The sequence below is a fragment of the Aspergillus steynii genome (genome assembly GCF_002849105.1).
Source record: "Aspergillus steynii IBT 23096 chromosome Unknown P170scaffold_3, whole genome shotgun sequence".
Classification (NCBI taxonomy): Eukaryota; Fungi; Ascomycota; class Eurotiomycetes; order Eurotiales; family Aspergillaceae; genus Aspergillus; species Aspergillus steynii.
Genome location: NW_020194400.1, coordinates 1,006,964 through 1,023,675, shown reverse-complemented (window position 1 = coordinate 1,023,675; position 16,712 = coordinate 1,006,964). Strand labels below are relative to the sequence as shown.

Genomic DNA, 16,712 nt, shown 5'->3' with positions numbered 1-16,712 from the left:
TTAGTAGACGCCGCTAACCGGCTGGCAGTTCCCCCGCCCGCCTTTTTCTTGATGGCCGCCAAGTTGCGTCCGCTTCCTTCGTCATCATCGTCATCCCACGCTCTCTCTCTCTCTCTCCTCCCCCTTCCTTCTCCCCAGCCAACTCGCTAACGGGCGCAAGACGGGATGAGTGCAGTGTCTCGACACGCCCGACCCCGACGATCGAGCTGTGGGAAATGGAGTCTGAGGCCTCATTGGACAACGAGCAACAGTTCTGGGACGGTATGGCTCCGCTCTCTTTTTCGCTGGCCCTTTCCTTCTGGTCCTTTTCTCTTTCGCTGGCCCTCTCGTTTCAGTCGATGGCCCTGGTTTATTTGACCCATTGAGTGATTGTTAGACTAACGTTCCATCTGGGTGCAGAACTCCAAGAGATTGTTTCCGCCCCTTGCTCCTCCGAAGACCACATCGACGACGCACTTCGGTCATATCTAAGTTTAACCACCAAGTACAAAGGTCTGCAATTCACGGTCGGGATCTTCCAACCCACAAAATTCCATAATCGCGCATGCGCTGACGAGAGAGGGTATCCGGCGACAACCTCCAGATGAATACCTCCACTCCGATTTGTCTGTCACGCGCTGTTCGTACAAGCTGCTCGCGTCCAGTATCTTTGCCGCTCATGGCGACTACGTGCGAAGGCAAATGGTCTACGGGCTATTACAGGATGACGACCCGGATACGCTCCACTTGATTGTCTCGTTTCTGCTCTTCGACGGACGACAGAATGAAATCCCCTTTCGGATGATGGATGAGGAGGGCTCGTTCCCGCGGATACTGGAACTGCTGCAGGCGCAAAACCAGCATGTGGATGAGGACACTGGAGCTCGCGTCCATCGGCTGTTAATGGAGCTGCTCTACGAAATGTCGAGGATACAACGGATTAAGATCCAGGATCTAGGTGAGTGGTTGCCACCATGCAGGTGAGCATCTGGCGGTCTGGCGGCTTGCTGATTGGTGTGTGCAATGGCAGTTCTCGTGGACGATGAATTCGTCAAGAGTCTCTTCAACATCATTGAGAATCTTTCGTATGATGCCAACGATCCGTATCATTACTCAGTCATTCGTATTCTGGTGAGTGATTATCTGATCGCTAGGGCTAAGTTTCACGACGCTCATGCCGCGACAGTTGGTCTTGAATGAGCAATTCATGATCTCAGCACACGACCCCGTGGGGGAGCGATCGTCGTCGGCTCCTTTGACCAATAGAGTGATCAAGGTACTATCGATGCATGGTAATTATTACAAGACGTTCGGCGAGAATATCATTCTCTTGATCAACCGAGAAGGTAACAAATGCGCCTAAATCTTCTGGCTAGTTTAAGTATCTAACCTGAAGTATAGCCGAAACTTCGCTACAGCTCCTCACTCTCAAGCTGCTGTATCTCATCTTCACCACGCCTAGCACGTACGAGTACTTCTATACGAACGATCTCCACGTTCTTGTCGATATCCTAATCCGAAATCTTCTTGACCTGCCCGAAGAAGCCTCTGCTCTACGTCATACCTACCTCCGGGTCTTGTACCCGCTGCTAGCACATACGCAGTTGAAGACGCCGCCGCATTACAAGCGCGATGAGTTGCGAAGGATGCTGAACATCCTTGTCCGGGGTCAGCTTTTCAGCGGTGAACTCGACCGGGAGAAGATCATGCATTTTGAAGAGGTGGACGAGACGACAAGAAGGCTAGTCGGCCGCTGCATCGCCGTCGAATGGCTCCAAGACCGGGATAGTTCTCGAGCCGACCAAAGTTCGCCGGACAAAGATTCGGAGCCCCCCTCGGCCACGGATGTCTTCCCTCTCGACGTTGAGACTGGAGGTCCACTAGAGCCCTCGCGTACCATGTCACCTACCAGCACGATAGCCAGCTCACCGGAGACAGCTTCTCCCACCCGGCTCGATGCTGTACACAGCAATAAACCTAGCCAAATCCAGCGGCTGGGCATGCATCTCGAACCTGCGTCTTCCTCTTCGCTCAGCGTACAGGAAGTCGCCTCTCAGCACGAAAAGCCAGGCATCATGACCCCTAGCCGCAATGACAACGTCAATATTGCGGATCCCCTACATCCTAAACCCAAGATCAAGCCTCTCCCACCGAATCCCCGACGCTGGCGCGGGCGAAGAAGAACTCTCACCTCGGAAGATGACAGCCCCATCAACCACAACCACACTCGCAGCAGCACCAGCAGCAGCTACGACAAAATCCCCGAGGATGCCGTTCCGGACTCTGCGATCACCGCCAGCCCCATCGCCGCCTCACCCACCTTGACCCCCGTCACACCTGCCGCCCACCAGCCCGGCGACCGCAGAAACTCAACCACTACGTCGGGCCTGGCTCCCCCTCCTATACCTGCGCACTCTCGTCGTTCCGCATCGAACCCGCCCCCGGCCGTGCCGCCGCCTCGTCGATCCACCCACCCAGCTGTCCAAGCCCATGCTTCCAGCCACTGCACGCCCGTCACTAGCCCTTCGCGGCTACAGGCGCAGACATCGGCACCGACGCCCCAGCAGTCGCAACCGCCGAGCAGTAAACACGGCCAGAAGCCTGAGCCCCCGCGGACCCGCCGCTGGGGCCGCGGGAAAGCCCATGCGTCTTCCGATTCTTCGGAGAGAGTACACTCGGACACAGAGTCGGGGCTTGTTCAACCTCATCCCGGCCCCTCCAACGAGAACGAGAAACGCAACTCCGGACCAACGGTCAGCGTCGAGGAAGCGGTCCAGAATGTCTCCCTGGAATAACTCAAAAGTCTGGCTGGCTGGACCAAAGAATGGGAGAGCAAAAAAGAGGGGGAGCACTGCGCAGCAGAAATCGATCTAATCAGCCGACAAAATCTTCAATGTTGTTTAGAATACGCAATCCAATCTTTTCGCATGAACCAACAAAAGAGCCTCGAACAGGATCAGCCAGCTCTGACATCATTTTTCTTTCTTTCTCCGCCTCGGAAAATAAGACGACATGACATGGCATAGGCATAGGCACAGGCTTGAGCTTGGGCTTTGGCATGGTATAGCATAGCGGCGCGCATCTGATTGGTTCTGGTCTTGTTCTGTTCTGTTCTGTACCAGTAGGTTTAGGTTTGGTCAGTTAGGGCTCCCTACTATAGAATCTAATCTAATCTACTTGGATTTATGGATGAGATATTCAACCCGATCCTCCCTACCTCTATCTCTCCCTAGAAGATACAAAAATAAAGGCTAAAACAACGCAACAGAAACAGCTAGACCATACGTAATTCTAAACCATACCGAACATATAAAAGAGTAATATCACTCATTAATTCATCAATTCATTCCCCACTGAATGGGCTGACTATGTAAAAGATCCCGGTTGCTATGTACATACATACAAGCATAGAAGATGAAGTAGACACATGAAAATAAGAAAAGGACAGAGGAATAAGCTGGGGGGTAATGATGCGACAGGGAAGAATGGAAGCGATGACATATTCCCTTGTTAAGAATATGGTTTCTCACTCACTCACGCAGATCTTAACCAAGGAGATCGTTCTGTCGGTATCATTGTGAATGAGGAATGATAGGATGGGATAGATGATAGAAAAAGGGAAGACGAATAGACCACGGTCACAACCAGTCGAACACAACGTCACTCCTCCTGACGAAGAGAGCAAAAGCGACCAGCGCATTTGGCGAAAATGTCAGGGTGCAAGATTGCCAGGAGATTCGGAGGTCAAGAAGGTCGATGATATGGGCATGTTTTAAGGAGAAAGGGAGAGATAAAAGAACTACCACGTTTCGAGACCCCAGTACTTTTCAGCCCCAAAGGAATCCGGGGTATCTTGCTTCCAGAGATCATCGAAGGCAGAATGGAAGATCAGATCGTTGTATCGCCTGCCGAAACTGTTCGAGAGAGTGATGATGGCGGTGTACTGGTTCTCACGGGAAGGGACAGCCCGTCCGTTGGGGTGACCGTGGTGTGGCCAGCCCGATTCAGTGATGACAGTGTGCTTGCCCCCAGCGGCTGCCGAGATCCTCTGGGATTGCTCGAGGGCATATGCACCGGCGCGGTCGGGGGTCATGTTCGCGTCGAAGAAAGCATGACAATTGGCGGCGCAGTAGTCGGAGACATGGCAGAGTTCAGGGTGATTGAGCAGCACGGAGAAGGTATCGACGGTCACCACGGGGCCCTGGTAGCCGGCGCTGCGCAGTATGCGACGCGCGGTATTGACCGCGTTTACGACATCTGAGACGGAGTTCTGGCCCTTGTTGACGAGCTCGTTGCCGATGTTGATAGAGTGGAAGGTGGACCAGTCACCGGCGGCGACTCGGATGATCTCGTCGAGACTGGCTGGGAAGTTCTGCAGGTCGAAGACTCCGGCGAAGACGCGGATATTCCGCTCGCGAGCAGCCTGGACGACCTTTCGAGTCTGGTCGCAGTCCACGCCGTAAATGCGCACGAAGCTGTATAGACGGGCGATTTTGTCCATGTCTTGGTTGACCTGGTCCTGAGACTTGCAGGTGCTATCGTCGTTGAACGGGGCATAGGTCACACCAAATCGATCTTGAGCCGCGGGGCTGAGGCTGATAGGGGAATCGGGCGAAGGCACGTTTGTTCCAGAAGCTGGTGGCGGGGACGAGATATCCGTGGGAGCCTGCGACATATGGGTTTAGCTTCTAATGTTCGATCTTTACCAGAGCATGGTCTGGCATGGTCACTCACATTAACTGGGGCTGTGGCACTAGGAACGAGCGTTTTGACGCTAAGAGTTTGTCCAATCTCGTTCACGTAGACGATCACACTCGGCTGCTCATTCTCGGTGGCAAGATCCCGCTGTTCAAGTCCATGCATAGGCCCTGAATCAAGTTGTCAGCCAAGGAAGTGTAGTCGTGTCTATCGAGAGTGTGGTATACCAGAGGGGAGTGCACCGACATGCAAGCTGAGCAAAAGCACAGCAATGAAATGGAGAAGCCAGTTCATTGTCGATTGTATCTAAGTTGACTGTTTCCTGCAATAAAAAGGTTTCCTGCGAAAAGTAACGATTCCAGTCTCGATGCACGACTAAACAGGTGTATGGTAGATGGGATGCATCGGGCGTGGTAGAGATAAATGATCCAGAAGACAAGCTGGCATTCGTCTAGGCGAAACAACCCCTCATGCCAGCGATTCACTGATTCAGCCCAAGAACCGAGGAGGGCTGGTTACAGAGGGATCTCGACCATTCACTTGTAAGTCAGAAAATTCCCCGGATTGGCTATAGTCCAATGGCGGGGAGGAATGCAGCGCATACTTACTGGCTTCCTCCGGGAATGTGAATCTCACATTGCATTGCGGGGGATTCGATCCATCATCAGGAATGTGCGGATTCCAGGGATCGACATGATCCAATGGGAGATAATCAGTGCCTTGGGAGTATGTCTCTGCATTTTCCCCCTGATATCCCTTTCTTCGGTGAGTACTCGCATGGGAAAGAAGGGAAATGGCATAGAAGAGAATTGTATTAGAACACAATAACGGGTCTAATGGTCTGGAATGACCAAATCAAACAGCCAGACCACGAATGTTATAGAAAAAAAAAAAAAAAAAGCATCTGCGACAGTATATTAATAAGAAATACATGGAAGAGAAAACAATTATTTCTGCCTTTCAGCAGGTTCCAACACCAATAAGCCAGACTTATATATGCACAATCGGGGATCAAGCATGCAACAATAAGGGATCCACCAAAGATTTTGCTGTACAAATAAAGAGCGCAGGAAAGAGACCTTGCAAAGGAGAAGAAGGTAATTAGGGTGATGAGAACAAGTCATGGATGCATCAATATTCATGGGCAGAGTCTTGGACAGACGATTGCAATGAATTATTTCTTTTTGCTCAGAACCTTCGTAATTGCATGACGGATTGTGGTGCCGGCTTTTTCGATTTCTTTCTTCGTCAAGCCCGTCGTTACGCACACCTTCAATCCCGGTGCAACAACTTGCTTCGGTTCGAAGTTGTCCTGAAGGGTCTTTAGGCGAGTAATGAGGACACCATTCGCAAGGCACTGCATCAAGAACAACATTAGCATATCAGGGGGCGTTGTGTTGTGCCTGATCATCGCAACTTACCTCGTCAACTACATCTTGCAGCAAGAACTGCTGATCCTCAACCGAAAGTCGTTTGGTCGAGACCACTTCAGGCTTGAGTGCCAAGATCAAGATCGGATTCTCTGGTGCACTGACGCAATACACCCACTCACTCCGAGGATCCAACTGGGCCCACATGGCCTTCGTATGCTCCCGCAACTGTGAGATTGTTTCGGGGCTGTTTTGAAGGATATTGATCGTGGCACTGGCGGTGGTGGACAGGAGGGCGGGCAGTGCAGCAGAGAAGGTGTATGCGGCGGCTGAGATTCGTTGATGGTGGACGATCTCCTCGGAGCCTGCACAGAAACCACCTCCTGCGACCAATGGGCCGGCCAGCGAGCCCACGATCATATCGACTTCTGCCGCGTCGACATTCTGGTGTTCTGTGATACCACGGCCGGTCCTTCCGAGGACACCGAATGACCACGACTCGTCTAGGATGAGACGGAATTTGTATTTGAGTTTCAAATCAATCTAAAAAAATCTCGGTTAGCCGATCTGTGTGGCCTCATGCGGAAGGGAGAAAAGTCGGTTGGGCGCGTACAATCCTGGGCAAATCAGTCATGTCGCCGTATGATTCAAAGATGCCTTCCGTGATGATGAATCGCCTCGTAAGCGGTTTCCGAGCTTGTTCCTTCGTCACCTTGGCCAAAACTCTTTCCAAGTCTTCCATGTCGTTGTGCTCATACCAGCGGACAATACTACGCGAGATCTGGATGCCCTTCCGGATGGCGAAGCTAACCCCTTTATCCGCAACGATAATATCACCACGCTTCGAAAACGCCGGGATGACACTCGAAATGGTGGAAAAGGCCTGCGCGTAGATGATACAAGATGCAGTGCCAAGGAATGACGCGACGTCGGTTTCGGTCTTCATGTGGACATCTTGAGTACCGTAGAAACCTCGAGGGCCGCAGGGACCAACACCATAATTGCGGAGAGTCTGGATGGCTTTTTCTTTGAGGGACTCGTTTGTGTTGAAGTTGTAGAAATTGTAGGAGGCGAGGTTGGCAACGGTTCGGCCATTGGCTAATTTCGACTTGGGGCCAACTGGACTGTTCAGGGGACAGAGATTAGCATCACAATTAAGTACAGATCCCGACCACGATGTTTCATAGAATTACCCAACAATCACAGTCCTCTTATCAACCTCCATCTGCTCCAGGGCAGTCGGTTTTGCCACGAGCGGCTCCGGAGTCCATTCATCCACAAGATCATCGATTTCGTCCTCCGACAGCTGGACCACGCCTGGCTTGGTTGAGTACTTCGGGGCGAGCAAGTATCGAACTGCGAACAAGAAAAGGAACAATTCGACAGCAGATCGGATAGGGTCATCTTGATAACTAGACTTGACGTATCGCAGGAAGATCGCTGAGCCGGGGACCCGGTGAAACAGGTTTGCGAGCTCCTGGAGGTACTCCGAAAGGAGCCGCTGGGTCTCCTGGATGTCCATGGTGATAAAGGGGGTGTGGCGCTCGAGGCGCGGGATTAAAAGGAAAGGCTCAGAAGGCAGACGGTGAGGGACAGCCTATCCGAGAGTTGAGCATATACTATTTAGGTCATTTAAAACCACGAAATGCGATTCCGGAACGAAGGTCGAAGCGAGTGGGAGAGAACGAGTCTCGGCCGTCGCGGCTTCGCATTTCCCGTGATCGCGGTCCGCACGTGACCCAGTCAGCCTCTTCAGGCGGAAATGTTGGTGCCTGCAGAAGAGCAGGAATGAAACTACCTACGATCAGAGCCTTACTTGTGGCAATTTGAATGAAATTGAAGTCAAGTTCATTAAAAGAATAAAAGGAGAGACGGCGCATTAGTGGCAGTGTAAGGCACGAAAATGAAATACAAGTCTAATGATCACATGGAAAGGATTGAATAGAAAGACACTCCCAAGAATACAGGCCACAGTTTATAAGTATTGAATCCATTATTTGTGAACGACAGGAAAAGAAAGGGGAAAAGAAAAAATTCAAAGATCGTACGCGCAAAGTTAAAAAGAAAGCAAGGCAAAACAAATGTATGAGACGCCACAGCAGCAACTTCAAGGCGCTGGATACTTTATACAGCTCATGTCCGTGATTCCATTCCGAAAAAACAACCAAACAAAACAAGAAACGAGGCGTTGCTAAGATGCCACGAGTGGCAGGCATCTATGAGGTTGCAGAGGCAGAAGGAGGAACCCACGCACTGAACCCGTGAGGCAAGCCGCTACCAGTGTATTTGCTGGTAGTGTCGTTGTTGGCACCGCCGCCGTCGAGGGGTTGCAGCAACGCCTCGGGGAATTTATCGATCATATCCTGTTTGATAATACCCATTTTGCGAACAACGAGCGGTGCAATAAGGAGAACAAGGAAGATGACGAGCATGGTAAAGTACATGATGGCGAAACGGACCACTCGTCTCTTCCGGAGTTTCGACTGCTTCAAGGAATAGATGGGCGGACGAATTTGCCGGCTGACACACAAGTTAGCAGGATTTCAAATCAATGTTTGACAGTAGGAAGTTTTCATACCTTGGGCGCAGCCAGAAGAGGATAATGGAGTGGAACTTATCAACATAAGGAATGCAAAGGGCAGGCAGCATGATGAACAAGATGAGATGGCCCAGTACAAAGTCTCCGGCGAAATAGCCCAGTTCTGTGATCTTACACAGGAATTCACGGCCAGGCTGGGTCATGGAATGCCAGCCCATGTTGTACCACTTTCCAGTCCACCAGGCGATGTTGGACTGATCATGCTTGAACTCACGGGTCAAGGTCAAGGCGATGATGAGCTTGTAGATGAAACGCTGAATAGCCGCCATGGCGATCATTCCCATAATGCACCGAGGCCACGACCAGTGCTCGAGGAAGAACATGACTTCGAAGATAATGAGCAGCACTATCACCGCAATGGCATGGGCAATTGCAGCAAGAACAGCTCCAAACTTTTTACAGCACATGCTGAAAATGGGACCCATACAGCAGGCCATACCGAAGAATGCACCGGCGACACCAGCATTAACCCCGATAGGTCCGAGTGCAACGATACCGATACGGATAAGGGCGTTGTAGGAATCGTTTTCGTTGTCGTTTGATACGCCGGTTCGGGAGTTGATGTAGAGGAAGGGAACAAGAGTAACTGCGACATGGACAAGAGGCGCTACAATCTCGCTGAAGAAGATGTTAGTGATGCGAGCTCTCGGAACATCACCGGACCCCTTCTCTGATGGAACACCGAGGAGTTTGCGTTTGTAACCCGTGATGCGAGTACGAGACAGGCGACAGAAGGCGATCCACGAAGATGCATGCGAGCGCGAGTTACCACGAGACAGCCAGCGCAGATAATCGCGGTAGTCGATGAAGAAGTCGTTCCACGCAAACTGGTGAGGGTTGAACAGGAAAGGCGAAATACACAGGGCGAGCAGCGACACCCAGAACCAAATCAGAGCTGCCGACCACACAGTGGATGTTGAGAAAAGCAACATGAGCAGAGATCGGGCGCCAGCATAGATCGAAGGACCGGCGAAACGCGAATAGAGAACACCAAACGGAATACGGGCCGTTGCAAAACCACGTCCAGTACCGATGTAGCGAGCACCTCCAAAAGACAAGTTCTGGTGTACAGCGTTGGCATAGATCTGGCAAACGAACACTTCGAACATGAAAGAGAAGGAGCCAAAGTGCTTCGCCAAACGCATCGCCATACGCCACACACCTCTCTCCGTGAGTTCCTGAACAGCCAGGGGAACGAAAGAGATGAAGAACACAATGAAGATGGAGATAATGCAACGGTTGACCCAGTCCATGATTGGAGTGAGGTTCGCACAGAATGTGGGACGCAAGGGATCAGTGATCGGAACATCAGGGTTGTATTTGCAGGTGATGGTCTCGTGCTTCAGGGCACCCAGATTGACCAGAACAATCATAAACATCTGGACAGAAAGCATGATGAACATGTTGTTCAGGTGGAAACCAGGGTGGGCATAGTAGAAAGACAAGAACCGATCAAGGGGAAGCTGCGTGCCCAGATAATAGTATTCTCTGGACAGCATCTGCTCACCCATACCAGTACCAATCTTCGTGGTGAAGTTCAGAATAGAGCCAAATCCAAGATCACGACCTTTACCACACTGGAAATATTCACAGTGCTTAATGCGTCCACCACGGGTCAGGGCCATCATACCGGCGTAAATATCTTCGTTCAGATGAAGACCTTTCTGGGCCTTGGAGATACCACCTCTGGTGCACATGAAAATACCGTTCAGGAAATCAGGGTGACCATAGTGCAGCTTGCCACCAATCTGGGCGAGCGTACGAGCGAACAGAGTACCGAATGTTTGTTCCTTACTGGCAGCAACATCACCAAGAACACCAACACTCTCAGAGAAGATATATTCACGGGCACCAAGAATGGCAACTGGGTTCGTACTGGTCGAAGGAATGCCCGGGGTGTAAGGAGAAACGTTGTCGGTCGTCAATTCCTCAAACTCGGCAAGAACGCTACGAATCTTCAAGCATTCTTCGAGGTAGTTGTCCTGGTTAGCATCAATGACCTGAATGTATTCGCCGCGGTAGAAAATGATCGAATGGTTCTGGTTGTCCGATTTGCCATCTCCAAGAATGGGGTTTCCAGAAAGCTGAATCCTGAACTTAGGCTTGCGCATTCCGTTGTCAAGAAGTTCGCAGTGACCATCAATCAAGGCCGAGTACAAGCGAGGCTCGTCACCCTCGTTGACGGGAGGTTCTTCGTCGAGGTAGGCGATCTGGAGGTCGGGGTACGCGCGGAGAAGGAACTCAGTGTTTTCACGCTCCTCCTTGTTGAACTTCGCATAACGCTGCATGGAAACGCAGATCTTGAACTTCCGGCGTGCCATTCTCTCGAGTTCCCGTTCAAGTTTTTCGGAGTTGCCACCGAACATCTGTACGACCTCGGGGTTCTCAACGCGGTACAAAAGCTTGATAGCACGACTGTAGTTCATGAAGCCGGAAACAGTTCTGTACAGGGTCTGCGAACGCAGGGATGACCAGATTCGGGTACGCAGAGTGTACTCGGGGGCAGCAGATTTGAAACCAATGCAGTAGAAGGGCAGATCATCGATCTTGCTCTTGGCAACGTCCTTCTCGCTCTTTTCGTATTCTCCGTTGAATTGGGACGTTTCGTCAGCGAGGATCTTGGTGTCCTTGACAAAGCAATCCCACTCGTGAGGGTGAAGCTGTTTCAAGTATTCCAGGAGAGTAACACGGGAGTAAGGCTCATCCTCACGAATGATCTCACGGAGCGACAAGAGAATCTTCTCGCTATAGTGCGGGATCAGCACGGTGAACGCCGGCATGTTATCGACGGGAAGAGGTTCAGGCATCGGCGTTGAAAGAGACTGCGCAAAGAAGGAGATACGTCGCTCGGCTTCACTGCCAGAGGGGAAAAATTCAGTCTTGAAGGACTGATCCTCCTGGGAAACGAAGAATGTCGGGGCCCGCAGGGTACGCTTGCCCTCCTGCTCAGATGGAACCTGGTGATACAACAACTTCTGGACATGATCGATGGCGAGAAGATGCTCTCGGTACATGGAAATAATGATGGCATTCCACACCTGAGAGATCAAGACCTTCGGCTTGTACTTGATTTCCATGTCCGTTGTCGCGAGAACCTTGGAGTAGATACGCTTCGGAAGGCGCGAGAAGATGTTTCTCCAAGGAGACCAGATCGACACACCGAGGTAAAACGATCTCGCCACGGAAAACACGGTGTTGCAAATAATGTACCACAGATAACTATCCAGGAAGAACAGTGTCAGGTCCATGAAGAACATCAGACCGAGAAGAATCTGAGGTTGGGCATGGCACAGATCGTTCGGGATGTACTTGACACCAGCACACTGTCTCAGTTTCATAGGGGACAGAATCCGAATAGGATCTTTGAAAGACAGCGTCAAGAAGAAGTACGATTCCGCAAGCTTAGCTCCGAAGACACAAACCCAGAGGCCGTAAGACATCCACATATCGTTTCCTGTCAAACGAGGGAAGCTTGCAGTGAAAGTCTGACTAGCAACGTATTGGCGACCGTGTTTCTTCAAGTAACTGCCAAAAAGACCACCAAGCGGCATGACAGCGAAAAAGAAGAATGTTGCAAGAGCGATGAAGAAGTGGACAATACCGATGACGAGAGGGATGGTATTGTTGTCAACTTTCTTTGAGAATCCGAAGACGAAGACACCAGGGGCCAGGTTGATGATGAAAACCAGCAGCAAAAACATCAAACGCTTGGTCAGGTGCTGGGCACCAGCCCACAGTCGGGGAACGTACATCCACTCCATAATAGTAGCGAAGATTTGAATGAAGGCACAAAGAGCACCACCAAAACCAACAGCAGACCAGTAGTAAGCACCGGGAGGTTTGTTGTTCAGCTGCTGCTGGTAGTTGTGAGTGTAGAGAGTGGGGGCGTTGTAGGCAGTGAAAAACCAGAAGGAGCCCAAGTGAATCACCCAAATACGGTTGAAATTGGTGACCATATGGAACCAGGAACGAGTCTCCTTGTATGTCTTGAAGAATGCCTTCTTCCAGTCGACGTCTTTCAGTTTGACCCATCTTTCGGCAGGGGGGACATCGACCAGACGAGTCTTGTCCTCAAAGCCAATCCGTTCAATACCCTCTGGGTACCAGAAGAGCTGGTTCATATCATCATAACCAATGATCTGGTTGTGGTCACGTTCGCGTTTAACGTACTTGCCATCGACTATTTCGTAACCTTGGTCACGGCAGTACTGGTAGAGGGGGGTAATAATGTCGTTCAAGTAGGTTCCCTCTTCGACAGGTTCCACTCGGTTCTGGCACTCGGGGGAGGTATAGTAATCATCGGCGCACTTGAAGATGAAGCAGAGACACTCGGGAAGGTAGCGGACTTGGTTGGCTTCACCCCAGCAGCACAAAAACAATGCGAGCTGACGAACTCTGTCATGCTGAGACATCCGGTTCATTCTTGTCTTCCATCTATACTCGGCAGCCTCGAGACTGTTGTCACCCTGCAGCGATTCCAAAGTTTCGTCGACATTTTCCGGGTTCTGTTCAGCGGCCTTTTGGGCTGCTTTGCGGGCTTTCCGGGTCTTCCGGTCTGCCTTGCCCAGTTTCATGTTCGCGAAACCAACAGCATCATCCAGATCAAGATGAGCCGCGAAGTACCAACGGCGATAGTTGGCGTTGTCGCCGCCAATATAGTCCGCATGGAGCGACAGGAGGGCTTGGTTCGGCGTCATGCGGGAAGCACGCGAATCGAGCTGTGTCATAAGGTGGTCGTACATGTTGCGCATGCTGTCCCTCTGGAAACCGAATTTGTTCACCAAATCAATGAAGATATCTTCGATCTCCTCCTTGGAAACGGGAATCTGGGCGTCCGATGCCCAGGCGGGATACGGCTCGCGGGATCGCTGCCCAGCGGGTAGAGCATTTCCGTAGTCCATGCCGTAGACAGGGGTCGAGGCGCCGGACGATCGATTCGCACCATAGGAGATCTGCGACGAGGGGGGGCGGTAACCGCCATAGCCCCGACCGTACTGGCTATCAGCATAACTGTTGTACCGTTCATCCCCGCGGCCGTAGTAGTCCATGTCGGCCGCACGCGCGGTTTCCGATCTCATGGTGAAATCGCTGAATGTTTCCGAGTCCTCCTCCGAGTCGCCCCTACGTCTTCCCCTACCCCCTTGACCGGCATTGTCGTAGTACTGGTCTCCATAGTAGTCGTCGTGGTGACCAGCATCGTAGTATCCGCCATCCTGCTGGTACGCACCGTTGTCCGCACCATAGTAACCACTGTCAAATGTTAATCACCCATAACTTGTCTCCCGCTCTCCACACATATGAACATACCCTCTATCATAGTAGCCGTCACCATAGTCATGAGTGTCATAATAACCCTGGGCATGCTCGTCCTGGTAGTACGAATCGCCATGGCCGTTATGGCCATAGCCATCATCGTAATGGCCCCCTCCTGGATGGCCCGACATGTTTGCGAGCCGATATTACCAAAGCGGTTGAGGGATCCTAGGCAAGTTCACTTGACGTTAGCATCTTGAATGGGACCGATGCACTCAAAGAAGGGAGAGCAAATCGCAACGTTGTCACATACAGGAACAATAACCCATGAAATTTCAAATCGGATAAGCAGGAAACAGGCCTGACGAAGTGGTAGATCAAAGTTTGAGATCGACGCGTCGTAAGTCACTTCAAGCCAGCCTTTTCCAGTGGCACCAGTTCCAGACTGTTAACCCGTGTGTAAACGTTGAAGTCGACCGAGATTATCGCTTTCGAGGTTTCGAGTCGATGACCGGGTAAGGTGACAATCACCGAAGCGGTTGTTGTTTTCAAAAAACGAATGGAAGGGGGGAAGCCGAAGCGATGCGGCAAAGAGAATGATAAATGCAAGTATGGAAAGAGAACCACCCGGCTGTCTCAGCCAAGAACGACCTCCCTCTTCTTTCCTCAAACGAAAGCAAAAAAAGAAGGAAAGGAGTTCGACGAGAGTTGTTGGCGCAGCTCCCTGGGTGGAGGAAAAAATAAAAGAGTGAAGGAGACCCAAAAGCGAGGTCGAAGGGAAGTGAAGCCGAACAGGAAGACAAAAAAAAAAGGAAGGAAGGAAAGGCAACGATGGGCGTAGTAGGGAGGAGAGATGGCTTGAGTTGGACCGGACACTATCAGTGAAAAAGGAATCGATTGTCCACTCAGCAGGGAAAATACTGGCCACTACCGGGGGGGGGTGGATGGGGGGGCTGTGGTTATTTTGGGATCCGGATCTGCTAATTTACTGCGCGACCGTACCTGTACGGGTAGGTACCTTTTTTCCAAGCAGGTATGGTAAACAATTATCCTACCCTAGCGTACCCGCCACGATGAAAATGCCCGGTGAAAGGGCGGACGTCGAGCAATTGAGACAATTGCGTTTCCGTGGTTGTAGTAAGACGGCCATTACGCGGTATTACCGCATGCATACCGACGTACACCATTTCCACCGGCCTTACGCCTGGCACTGGCAGCCACCCCTTATTGGGAGACTCCTGCGGGTGTCCTGGATCCCTGCCGTGCGATTGGACCATGGACGGAGGTGGCTTGGGGCGAGTTACCACACCTAATTACTTACGTATTGACGTACGTAAATGTGCTGTTCGCAACCCCTCAGTTTTCTGCCAACCAGAAAACAGGTCAATATCCCGGTCGACTGGCACTCCGTAGGTACTACAATAGTACCGACGACAAGAGATGCAAAAGTCCTGTTCAGTTGCCAGAATTGCCGATAGTGTAGAGAGGCCTCATAAATCCTATCGCCCCATCTCGTCCTTCTGTCAGGGTCTCGTCCATAATTTTGAGGAGCCGCATACAGTAAGTATCACTCCGTATGGAGAGGTCGGAGCACAGTCGGCTGCGCTGGTTCTCGGCTTCCATGGAACTCCCGGACGGCCCCTGAAACAGACCCACCTCCAGCCTCTTAAGATACGGCCGGAGTGCTGGATACAAAGATAAGTAACGCTGGGTACCGTGGGCTGTAATTTACTTACATAAGGTGCGTGTTTACATTATTATTGTTTTTGCCTGGTATGAAGGGATGGCGTTTTGTTGGCCATTCTTCATAACTCCGTCCGTTTAGGCTTATGATTTTCGGGATTGCCGCCTCCGTTGCCGCCTCTCACATCGTGGTGGCGACTTGATGAATGCGTTGCTATGCTGTTGACGGCAATCATCTCAATTGTTTGTTGTGATTATGGGTGTTCTGGAGCATCGGGGATCAATTTTCCCTGGATCATGACTTGGTGCCTGAGCGGCGATCCAGCACTTTCAGAAGAATGGGTCGGTGTTGCTGTTAGTTAGTGTTAACCAAAGAATCCGGGATTGCTATCCACTCGATGGATTCCTCCCCATTAGACTTTTTTACGGAGTACGGAGTACAGTCGATATGTATCCATCGATTAAAAAAAGAAAAGAAAAAGAGAGAGAGAGAAAAGAAAAGAAGAGTTCGGCTCTCTGCAGGTTTCGTTCATGCTCTCAGCACGCATGTGGAACCTACTTTAAATAAATACATTTTGCCACCTCTCGAGTCTCAAAACGCAGCAAAAAGATGTCTGTGGATTCGTAGTATTCTGGACAGCTCGGTGGATAGAACCACGGTACAGGTTGATTTGCAGTCTTGGCTACCAATCAATCTTTGTCCTTTGTCGCAACTTGCATGCGGAAGATTTAGTCAAGCAAGTCGGGGACAGAGCGAAGACACTCAAGCTAAAACCAAGCCCACAGTAACTCTCGAACGGTGGGAATGGCGCAGGCAAACGAGACAGATCTCTGTCTACGTAGTGTCATGCATCATATAGTCAGTTGACATCGACATCGATATATGTCTTCTGTGCACCGTAGGCTGTGTGAGTATTTATCAGAACTCGAGACGTCCTCTCTTGCGCTATACGCCGTAGACACAGAGATATATACATGTACTCGGCATCGGCAGGCCACATGCTTCGCAGTGATGAATGCTTCTGCTGGGGTATGCTATACTAGGTGTCGCTTTTATCTTTCTAGATCATCGCTCTCAATCAAGATATCTCTAGCTAGGACACAGAGGCCTCCTTGCCTTTCTACACCTC

General features: G+C 51.0%; 5 protein-coding genes across 5 annotated transcripts; 2 read left to right on the top strand and 3 right to left on the bottom strand.

Moving 5' to 3' along the window:
* The first annotated feature begins 88 nt into the window (after window positions 1-88).
* P170DRAFT_435432 (uncharacterized protein) lies at window positions 89-3,173 on the top strand. The gene is made up of 6 exons (XM_024848932.1): window positions 89-261; window positions 400-492; window positions 584-937; window positions 1,010-1,110; window positions 1,166-1,325; window positions 1,381-3,173. Exons 1-6 carry the CDS (start codon window positions 216-218, stop codon window positions 2,772-2,774), a joined length of 2,148 nt encoding a protein of 715 aa, XP_024705538.1. The 5' UTR covers window positions 89-215; the 3' UTR covers window positions 2,775-3,173.
* Window positions 3,174-3,455: 282 nt separating this feature from the next.
* Window positions 3,456-4,971, bottom strand: scw4 (putative cell wall glucanase (Scw4); the record flags this gene model as incomplete). The annotated part of the gene is made up of 3 exons (XM_024854574.1): window positions 3,456-4,645; window positions 4,714-4,847; window positions 4,905-4,971. The coding sequence occupies 3 exons, from the start codon at window positions 4,969-4,971 to the stop codon at window positions 3,779-3,781; spliced, it is 1,068 nt and encodes a 355-aa protein (XP_024705537.1). The 3' UTR covers window positions 3,456-3,778.
* Window positions 4,972-5,579: 608 nt separating this feature from the next.
* On the bottom strand, window positions 5,580-7,712 carry lcbA (serine C-palmitoyltransferase subunit lcbA). The gene is made up of 4 exons (XM_024848931.1): window positions 7,241-7,712; window positions 6,661-7,171; window positions 6,099-6,590; window positions 5,580-6,034 (listed from the first exon to the last, which is right to left on the bottom strand). The coding sequence occupies exons 1-4, from the start codon at window positions 7,567-7,569 to the stop codon at window positions 5,852-5,854; spliced, it is 1,515 nt and encodes a 504-aa protein (XP_024705536.1). The 5' UTR covers window positions 7,570-7,712; the 3' UTR covers window positions 5,580-5,851.
* A 551-nt stretch (window positions 7,713-8,263) lies between these two features.
* P170DRAFT_354449 (1,3-beta-glucan synthase) lies at window positions 8,264-14,090 on the bottom strand (the record flags this gene model as incomplete). The annotated part of the gene is made up of 3 exons (XM_024844032.1): window positions 8,264-8,567; window positions 8,626-13,896; window positions 13,954-14,090. The coding sequence occupies 3 exons, from the start codon at window positions 14,088-14,090 to the stop codon at window positions 8,264-8,266; spliced, it is 5,712 nt and encodes a 1,903-aa protein (XP_024705535.1).
* Window positions 14,091-15,808: 1,718 nt separating this feature from the next.
* On the top strand, window positions 15,809-16,590 carry P170DRAFT_139511 (uncharacterized protein). The gene has a single exon (XM_024842456.1). It carries the CDS (start codon window positions 15,981-15,983, stop codon window positions 16,440-16,442), a length of 462 nt encoding a protein of 153 aa, XP_024705534.1. The 5' UTR covers window positions 15,809-15,980; the 3' UTR covers window positions 16,443-16,590.
* Window positions 16,591-16,712: the final 122 nt, after the last annotated feature.